This window comes from Chiloscyllium punctatum, chromosome 46 (genome assembly GCF_047496795.1).
Source record: "Chiloscyllium punctatum isolate Juve2018m chromosome 46, sChiPun1.3, whole genome shotgun sequence".
NCBI lineage: Eukaryota > Metazoa > Chordata > Chondrichthyes > Orectolobiformes > Hemiscylliidae > Chiloscyllium > Chiloscyllium punctatum.
This window is the reverse complement of record NC_092784.1, coordinates 54,807,919-54,818,195: the sequence shown is the minus strand read 5'-3', so window position 1 is coordinate 54,818,195 and position 10,277 is coordinate 54,807,919. Positions and strand designations below refer to the sequence as shown.

General features: G+C 40.6%; 1 protein-coding gene across 1 annotated transcript in view; it reads left to right on the top strand.

The window, feature by feature from the left end:
- The first annotated feature begins 241 nt into the window (after positions 1-241).
- Positions 242-10,277, top strand: part of hook2 (hook microtubule-tethering protein 2) — a 55,878-nt gene continuing 45,842 nt past the window's right edge. The window contains exons 1-3 of the mRNA XM_072564286.1: positions 242-405; positions 6,355-6,440; positions 8,341-8,410. Of these exons, the coding sequence (XP_072420387.1) occupies positions 361-405; positions 6,355-6,440; positions 8,341-8,410 (201 nt within the window). The 5' untranslated portion in view covers positions 242-360. The remainder of the gene's footprint in view (positions 406-6,354; positions 6,441-8,340; positions 8,411-10,277) is intronic.

Genomic DNA, 10,277 nt, shown 5'->3' with positions numbered 1-10,277 from the left:
ATTAGTGTGTAATCTGGCGGCTGACGCAGAGGCCTGAGATGGGCGGGCGGTTGTTGGTCGGCGCATGCGCACCGGGAGTTTGGATCTGGGATAGTGGGCGGGCTAAAGGTGGTGGGTTAGTGCGGGCGCACTGGTAAAGGGACGGAGTTGGTAGGTGCGGGGTGGTGGGCGCAGGCGCACTCGAGGTGTTGGTGTGGCTGGCGGTTGGTACGGAAGCCTGTGGGGGGGAGTGGAACGGATTGCGCGAAGGCGAAACGAAAGGGGGGGGGGAAGGGAGAAACAGAGGGTGAGCTGGCACCGAGGAGGCAGCGGAGGTGGCGTCGTCGTTTAAGCCCCGCTCGTTACGGGAAAGGAAAAAGGATGAGCTTGGACAAAGCTGAGCTCTGCGATAGCCTCTTACTATGGGTGAGATTCTCAACTGTACCCCTTGCCCTTCCTGCCCCCTCCTCCCTTCCCCACAACCTGCCTTCCACTCACTGCAACAACTCCTAGAGCTAACGCTTCAAGTGGGAACCCAGAAAATAAAGAAATAAGGTGTTTTCAGGAAGAAAGTTAATTTTTTTTTCAGTTGCCATCCTCTCTCCAGCGGAGCCTGAAGACATCAGAGGTGGAGTGGGTTTAAAGGGGCAAGAGCTGGATTCTGAGTCCCAAAGAAATTTGGGTGAAAACCAACAGCAAGTTGCATATGACCTGAAAAGTTATTTTAAGAAAAGAGGCTGAGAGTAATTGAGGGGTCCAGAGTGATGAAGTGAATCAAAAGTTGCATTTGCTTAGCACCTGTCACAACCTCCCGATATCACAAAACAATTTATGGATATGAAGCACCTTTGAAGAGCAGTCACTGTTAGGAGAAACAGGAGAGCCAATTTACGTGCAGCAAGCTCCCAGAAACAACAATGTGATCATGACACAGATGAATCTATTCCTATTTTTAAAAAAACTGTTGCTGATTGAAGAGTTACTGTTGGTCAGGATGTTAGGGTTAATTCTTCGAGTTAGCGGCCTTGTGATCTTTAGTGATCTCATGATGCAGTCTGGGTTTACTGTATAATCTGAAAGAAGGCCCCTCAGACTTTGTTGATGCTGCACTATGAGTGGCAACCTTCATATTGTATGAATAGTTAAAGCAACAAAGCTAGTGTAGCAAGAAAAGTATAGATAAAAGTATAGATATAGATATAGTTAAAAATCACAACACAAGGTTATAGTCCAGCAGGTTTATTTGGGAGCACTAGCTTTTGGAACGCTGCTCCTTCAGATTTATTTCGAAGTACTTGCTTTCAGAGTGCTGCGCCTTTTGAAAGCTAGTACTTCCAAACAAACCTGTTGGACTATAACCACGTGTTGTGTGATTTTTAACTTTGTACACCCCATTCCAACACGGCATCTCCAAATCATAGAAGGATTATGGAGGACACCAGAGCATGATGGGTGTCTGGAATTTGTTGCCCAGTTTGGTGATTGAAGCAGTAAACCTTCACATTGTTGAAAACATGTGAATCTGCACCTGAAGTGCTGTAACTTACAAGGCTACGAACTGAGGGTTGGAAAGTCAGGTGAGAATGGGCAGCTAGTTTATTCAGCTGGCACTGACTTGGTGGGCTGAATGACCTCCTTCTGTGCTATAATTATTCTGTTGTTATATGTCTTTGTGGTCTCCCTTTTACCTCTGGGGATAGTTTGTTTTTGATCTGTTATAAATCCATCAACTTTCGGAGCTACCTGGGTTATTCTTCTCCCGATGGTGCTGCTTGCAATTTTCCTCTGGTCTTCATAGTGCCTCCTAGCAACTGAGCTTAGGAAATAACCTCCATCCATTGAGGCTCTCAACCTTCACCCTCTTTGCCTGAAGACAAGAGCCACCAATCCTCTTGAAAACCTTCTGTATTCAATTGATCAGCTTCTGCCAATTGTCCTACTTCTATCATGATCCTGCCATCATATATGTCTTCCCCTGCTCTGCTAAAAACCGTAAAGTTTTTCTTTTTCGAATTCTGTTCATGTGCTCTTCCCCTCAGTTCACTCCTAACTTTGTTTCCCCTTGATTGCTGTAAATATTTCTATATAAGCTTCTTATACATGGAAAATTGTAACATTGCCCTTTTGTGTTTTCTCTGAAAATCAATATCTGATTAAATATTAAAAGTTTGTTTAGCTCTAAATATACCTCTTTAAAAATGAGGGGTTTTTTTAGTTTCTCTAACATACATGAAATACCTTCTTGTTAAAGTGGAGTGATTTAAAAAGGTTAGTTAGTGTGCAAGGTCGAGACAATAATACAGGTTTTGACATGTTACAGCTACTTCTTCTTGACTGTGATAATGTCTGATTCTATAACTACGCTTGATATATAGGGCATTTGATTGTGTTTAAAACAGGCAATTTAACTATTTCATTATTGAAATGTGAGATTTTGAAAATGTTGGAACGTTGTAGAGTGAATTTTAATTACACAATTTGCAATTTGGGAATTTAAGTTTGAAGTAAATCCTGGTGTTGAGCATTCTAGTTAAGGGAACTTTCACATGCATGAGGAGCCAAAAGTTACTGGGGAGTTATGGGTATTCTTGAGCATAACCTGGGCTGACAAGTCAGGCTTTTACTCTATTGCATCATCACAGATGCAAGCCTTCGGATGAAATACTAAACCAAGGCTTTGAATCGCCTGTTCTGATTTAATTGAATATTAAAGATGCCAATAAACAAAAGCAGGGGTTTAGCTTAAGTTTCTCATCAACTAATGCCACACGTAGAAAATAAGTGGTTGTTTTGTCTTATCACATTTGTAAAAAGCAGCACTACAGAATTCTGCTATGTAGAAAAGATAGATAAATAAAAACTTCCATAAGTTTGCTACCACATTGAATATTTGAGGTATATGGCATGCATGTATTTAAGAGGTAGTTGGATAATTACATTAAGATGAAAGGAAGAGAAGGTGTTTTATTGTGAGAAAGTACGGTAGAGGAGCCTTGCGCAGTGTATAAGCATTGACCTAGTTTTGTCTGGCTGAGTAGCTTGTTTTGTGAGCTCTAAGTATCAGCTTCACTCTGTTAGTTGTACTTTTACCTCTGAGTTAGGTTCTGGATTCAAACTGCCTGTTAGCCTAGTCAGTAAGCTCAAGTTCTCACATTTCAGTTTTACATTGCGAAAGTACCACCTTGTCAGAAATACTGGTCTGACAAGGCCCCGTTTGCCTGTACCTAAGGATCTTCAAAATCCTATCACACTGAGAAATATGCTGTTCTTCCTTCAACCAGTGTCCTTACTGTTATATGATATTACCATGTGCAATTTGTCTCTCTCATTTACAGCATTTGCACTCAAGTAATTGATCATTGGTCTGTAATAATGACACATTTTATTTTTAAAGCAGTAACAATTTCAATGATTAAACCATCAAACTCATGGTTAAGATTGAGATATTATCTTTTTTGTTAAATCACGAAATGACCATAATAAATTAACATGGTAATATCCATATTGAGCATTATAACTGTTCAGTTGAAGTTGGTTGAAGATCTGTCTTCTATTATTGTTTATTTGTTTAACTTTGGTCTCAGTGTACTGGTAAGTTCTAAGAATTAAAGGTGATCTTACTGAAACATAGAAGATTCTGGGGTAGCTTGTCACATTAGATTGGGACTTTCCAAAATAGGTATTGGGACCTCAAGTTGAATGAAAAGCTAAAATTTTGAATACATGAAATCTGAGGCAATAATGGCTGTTATGGAGTTTGAAGCAAGTTACAAAAGCAGTGCACCTACTCCAACAGACCTTCACTCTCATAGAAGAGTTGTGATAATTTTCAAGCTGTCATAGTGGGAGAAAGTTTGGGAAGCATTAAGATAAATGCTGACAAAAATGTTTCCCTTTGTGGGGGAATCGAGAACTAGAGGACAGTTTCAAAATAAAGGTTCTCCCATTTAAAGCAGAGATGATGAAATTGATAGATGAATAGGAAGGGTTTGGAGGCATATGGGCCAGGTGCTGGTAGGTGGGACTAGATTGGGTTGGGATCTCTGGACAGTTGGACTGAAGGGTCTGTTTCATGCTGTACATCTCTATGACTCTGTGACTATTTGGAATTTTCTTCCTCAGTGGGCAGTGGAGGCTGTGTCATCTAATATCTTCAGGGCTACGTCGGGCAGATTTATAGTGTACAAGGGAGGCGAGGGTGAATGGGACCAAGCAGGAGGGAAGAATTAAACCATAATCAAATCAGCAAAGCACTTATTGAGTGGTGGAGTGGGCTGAAGTGACAGAATGGCCTACTCCTGCTCAAATTTCTTATATTCTTTTGTAAAGAGATAGTGGGACACCTCTCCCAGCAGCTTTCACTTCAAATTTCCACAACCATTTTCTTCCCTGCACAGCGTGGGGGAGAAATGGTTGTTGTTACTGATGTGTTTACTATTATTTTTAATATGAATTTTTTAAAAAACTGCCTATTCAATATAGAACATGCCTGTCCAAATAAGTGCATAAGAACAGCTGGGGAAGTGAGCCGAGAAATGACAAATGGAGTTTAGTCTAGGTAAGCGTGAGGTGTTCCATTTTGGAAAGTCAAATCAAGGTAGGAGTTTCATGGTGAATGGTAGAACCTTGAGGAGTGTAGTGGAACAGAGGGACCTTGGAGTTCAGGTGCTTGGTTCTCTGAAAGTGGAGGCACAGGTAGACAGGGCAGTGAGGATGGCTTTTGGCACACTGGCCTGCAACAGTCAGGGTACTGAGTATAGAAGTTGGGAAGTTATGTTGCAGTTTTACAGGCCATTAGTGAGACTGTACTTGGAGTATTGTGTTCAGTTTTGGCCACCTTGCTCTCGGAAGGATGTTATTAAACTGGAAAGAGTGCAGAAGAAATTTACAAGGCTGTTGTCTGGACTCAACAGTCTGAGTTATTGGGAGAGGTTGGACAAGCTAGAGCATTTTTCTTTGGCGCATAGGAGACCAAAGAGGAATCTTACAGAAGTGGATTAAGCTCTTGAGAGGCATGGATAGGGTGAATGCACTCAGTTTTTTTCCCAGGGTTGGGGAATCAAGGACTCGAGGGCATCAATTTAAGATTACAGGGGAAAGAATAAAAGGGAACCTGAGGGGCAACCTTCTTACAGAGGGTAGAATGTATGTGAAATGAGCTGCCAGCAGAAGTGGTTGAGGTGGGTACATTAATAACATTTTAAAAGGCATTTGGACAAATACATGGATAAGAAATGATTCGGAGATGCCGGTGTTGGACTGGGGTGTACAAAGTTAAAAATCGCACAACACCAGGTTATAGTCCAACAAGTTGAATTGGAAGCACACGCTTTCGGAACGACGCTCCTTCATCAGGTGATTGTGGAGGGCTCGATCGTAACACAGAATTTATAGCAAAAATTTGCAGTGTGATGTAACTGAAATTATACATTGAAGAATTGATTGGAATCAATCTAAACATCAGGTCATAGACAGAGAACACAGGGGGCTAACACCTTCAACATATTGTCTAGCTATCACCATTGTTAACAGCTAACCCGCGAATGCAACTTTAAAAACAAAAGGGTTTTGTGATTTACACATGAAAGAAGTGAAACTATCACTGTATTCTAACAGATGAAAGGCTTAACAGACAATCAATTCTTCAATGTATAATTCCAGTTACATCACACTGCAAATTTTTGCTATAAATTCTGTGTTACAATCGAGCCCTCCACAATCACCTGATGAAGGAGCGTCGCTCCGAAAGCTAGTGTGCTTCCAATTAAACCTGTTGGACTATAACCTGGTGTTGTGATTTTTAACTATGGATAAGAAAGGTTTTGAAGGAGGTGGGCCAAGTGCAGGGAAATGGGGTTAGCATGGATGGACATTTTGGTCATCATGGACCAGTTTGGGCCAAAGGGCCTGTCTCTGTGCTGTAGGACACTGAGTCTCTAACCTTGAGAGAGCATTTGTCAAAATTGTAGCATCACTGTTGCAATTTAATCTCCTCCTCTCTTCTGTGCTCAAGTGCTGGAATATAATTTGAAGCTGAAAAATGTGTTGCTGGAAAAGCGCAGCAGGTCAGGCAGCATCAAAGGAGCAGGAGAATCGACGTTTCAGGCATAAGACCGAAGAAAGGCTTATGCCCGAAATGTCGATTCTCCTGTTCCTTGGATGCTGCCTGACCTGCTGTGCTTTTCCAGCAACACATTTTTCAGCTCTGATCTCTAGCATCTGCAGTCCTCATTTCTCCTATATAATTTGAAACTCAAGCCTCACAGAATTTGCAGTATTAAGTGAATCTGCAGTTCAAAAATATAGACTTTTTTAACTTTCTACTGATTTTTTTTTTTCTATTTGATATCAAATTATATCTCCGTCATATTTCAGCTCCAGACATTTCACGTGCCATCACCCTGCACTACCAAAGAGCAGCTGACCAGCGGAGTTGCAATTGCTCAAGTCCTTAATCATATGTAAGTTGTAAAAGAAGATTTGGGTGTATTTCAAAGTTAACATTTGGAATTGTGAATTGCTGATGTGAAATGTTTTTGCATACGTTGATATTAATATGCAGTTTTTTGTAAATGAGTTACAGAGTTGAGTTAGATTTGGACAAAGCTAATAATGGCTTTATAATTGGCACCTGAACAATGGGGGCACTTGTGCTTGATTCAACAGTTTCAATACATCTTTGCAAATATCAATAAAGTTCATGTGACGCCTGTCACATGGCATGCATTGCACTACACTGCGAGTGACCCTTATTAAACAGGTTCAAGACAAACACGGGCCCTCGTGCAGCCAGCATCCACTGCTGAGGCCTCAATACAGGCCCCTTATTCATTTATTGGGAGACATAAGCACTGCTCTGCATTATTGAGGAGTGTTCCCTCTCCAGACTAATCACATTAAAATCAGCAAGCGAGAAGGCTATCACTTGATTTTTGGAGATTTGCATTTGCTCAAGAAATAAAAATATATGTTGAATTAAGATGCACAGATGTAATTGTATCCTTATACTTCACTATACTTAAAATGTAGAAATAGGAACTTATATTATTTAAATGAAGTATGCTGTATACATATATGCTATATTACTTCCACTGTCAGGAGAGTATGATTATGGTTGTGCACAGTCAGGTACCATTGGATGCACAAAAGGGAATTTAGAGGGGAGGCTTTCAGCAGAAACTGTGCAGACAAGAGTTTTAATATATTAATTTGTCTTTGAGTCAATATTCTAATAGAAATGAGATATTTTTCATTTCTGGGGGACAGTAAGTAGCACATTGTGAAATTGTTTCTGTCCTGTCAGGAGGGCTGACTGCTGCCATTGGGAAAGATAAATTGTCAATCCTGCCTACAATTTGAGGTGGTCTTCTCCTTTGGTACAGTAAATAGTTGGGAGGAGGTAACATGGTGGTGAGGGATTGGTTAAACAGCGCACCCATGCCAGACAACAGTACTGTTTTCCCCCTCCCTCCAATATTATCAAATAACCTAGTCCACAATAGCATTTGGGAGAATGAGCAGTGGCATCTCCAGCACATGCAATTATTTCCATTTTCACTTTAATCTACTCCATAACACACAGTACGAATTTGGAATGAATGAAAATATATTTAACAATCTTGCAGTGCTATGCCTGTGTAATGTAGAGATGTTAAATCTGCTTTACTATGTGGAGCTGGTGACCTTGTACTCGTTATCTATGATCAGAATAAGGAGATTAGTTTTCCTTGGTATTGCAAAAAGTGGGTTGATATTTTCAATGCATCATTTAAAAGCTTTTTTTTTCTTCGTTCATTGGACTTAAGTAGCCCTGATATTTTATTGCTAGTCTTCAATTGCTTTTGAGAAGGTTGGGGTGAGCTTGCACTCTTGAATAAAGCTGAGTGGCTTGTTAGGCCATTTCATATCATGGTTAGCAGTCAATCATTGCTGGAGTCACCCATAGGCCAGGCTGTGTAAGGATGGCAGATTTCTTTCTAGAAGAGGCATTAGCAAATTAGATGAGGTTTTTGTGACAATTGTTTGCTATTGTCACTTCTAACAGTTTTAAAATTTTATTTGGTGCTTTATTCCAGATTTATTTAGTTAATTGAATTTAAATTCCTCAGCTGCCATGCTGGGATTTGAACCATGATTGTGTGACTAGTTCATTAACAAAATCAAAATGCTACTGTTATTTGCTGCAGATATACAGAATTAATCATTGTGTGTAAAGCATTAGCATAATGCAGTGCCTGAACCATAACTCGCTCTTGAGTTTGTTGGTTTGTTATTTGTTAATTGTGACTTTGTTGAATAATTCACATCTCTTTTTATATTGTTTTGTGTGATAGTTTTCAATTATTGCATTTTTTTTTTCAGTGATCCTTCCTGGTTTAATGAGACCTGGTTAGGGCGTATAAAGGAAGATATCAGTGACTGGCGGCTGAAGGTATTGTGGTAGAATACAATGCTTTCAACTTTTTTAATAGTCTGCTCAAAACAAGCATGTGTCTTACAGTCAAACTAGTGCTAAAATGTATCCAGTCTGTTTCTGAAATGTGAATGATACAAAATAAGCAAAGTAATGTTTACTGTGCAGAAGGACATGGAAACTAGAAGACTTGGGGAAATAAATATGAAGAGAGTTTTGTATTACAGGAGAGGAGATGCTGGAGGTCTTAAAAGGCATAAAGGTAAATAAATCCCTGGGATCTGATCAGGTATTTTCCAGAACGTTTTGGGAAGCTGAGCCCCCTTGATCAGGTATTTGTATTATTGACAGCCACAGCTGAGGTGACGGGAAGACTGGAGGTTGGCCAGTATGCCATTAATTAAGAAAGGTTGTAAGGAAAATTCAGGGAACTATAGAGCGGTCAGTGGTGGGTGAGTTGTTGGAAGGGATTCTGAGGGACAGGATTTGGACAGGCAAGGGTTGATTAGGGATAGTCAACATGGCTTTGTGTATGGGAAATCAGGTCCCACTAACTTGATTGAGTTTTTTGAAAAGGTGACAAATGAGATTGATGAAGGCAGAGCAGCAGACATTGTCGATATGAACTTCAGCAAAGTGTTTGACAAGATTCCGCATGATAGACTGGTTGTAAGGTTAGATCACATGGGATCTGGTGGAGCTAGCCAATTGGATGCAAAGTTGGCTTGAAGGTAGGAGACTGAGGGTGATTGTAGAGAGTTGCTTTTCATACTGGAGGTCTGTCCCACCAGTGTGCCACAAGGATCGGTACTGGATCTACTGCTTTTTGTCATTTATATAAAATTATTTGGATATGAAATTAGGAAGTATGGTTAATGAGCTAGTAAGATGACACCAAAATAGGTGATGCAGTGCACAGTAAAGAAAACTATCTCACAGTACAATGGGACCTTAATCAGAAGGACCAATGGCCCGAGGAGTGGCTGATGGAGTTTAATTTAGATAAATATGAAGTGTGTAATTTTGGTAAGACTAACCAGGGCAGTTACTGGTAGGGCCGGGGAAGTGTTGCTGAACAATGTGACCTAGGGGTGCAGGTGCGTAGTTCCTTGAAAGTGCAGTCGCGGGTGGACAGGGTGATGACGAAGGCATTTGGCACACTTGTCTTCATTGGTCAGAATATTGAGAATAAGAGTTGGGGCATTATTTTTGCAGCTGCATAGGACCTTGGTGAGAACACTTTTAGAATACTGTGGTTGCTGTGCTGTAGAAACCCTCTCATAAACTTGAGAGGGTGCAGAAGAGATTTACAAGGATTATGCCAGGACTGAAAGATTTGAGTTATATGAAGAGGCTGAATAGGCTGGGGTTTTTTTTCCTTGAAGCATCAGAGGCTGAGAGGCAACCTTTATAGATGTTTATAAAATCATGAGGGGCATGAATCACCATGGTCTTTTTCCCAGAGTAGGGGAGTCCAAATCTAGAGGGCACAGGTTTAAGTTGAGAGGAGAGCAATTGAAAAAGGACATAAGGTGTAACTTTTTCGTTCAGAGGGTGGTGTGTGTATGGAACGAGCTGCCAGAGGAAATGATGGAGAAGGGTACAATTACGATATTTAAAAGGCATTTGGATGGATATATGAATAGGAACGGTTTAGAGCGTTATGGACCAAATGCTTGCAAAAGAGAATGTTTTGAATGTCTGGTAGGCATGGACAAGTTGGACCAAAGGGTCTGTTTCTGTGCTGTGTGACTCTTCTACATAACGTAAAAATGATTGTCAGTTAGAACATCTTTGGACCAGAATATTGGGAGACTCCACTTTCATAGAGAGCATATTCTGTGCTGAACTGGGGACACTGGGTCATCAAAGTCCTTCAAGAAAC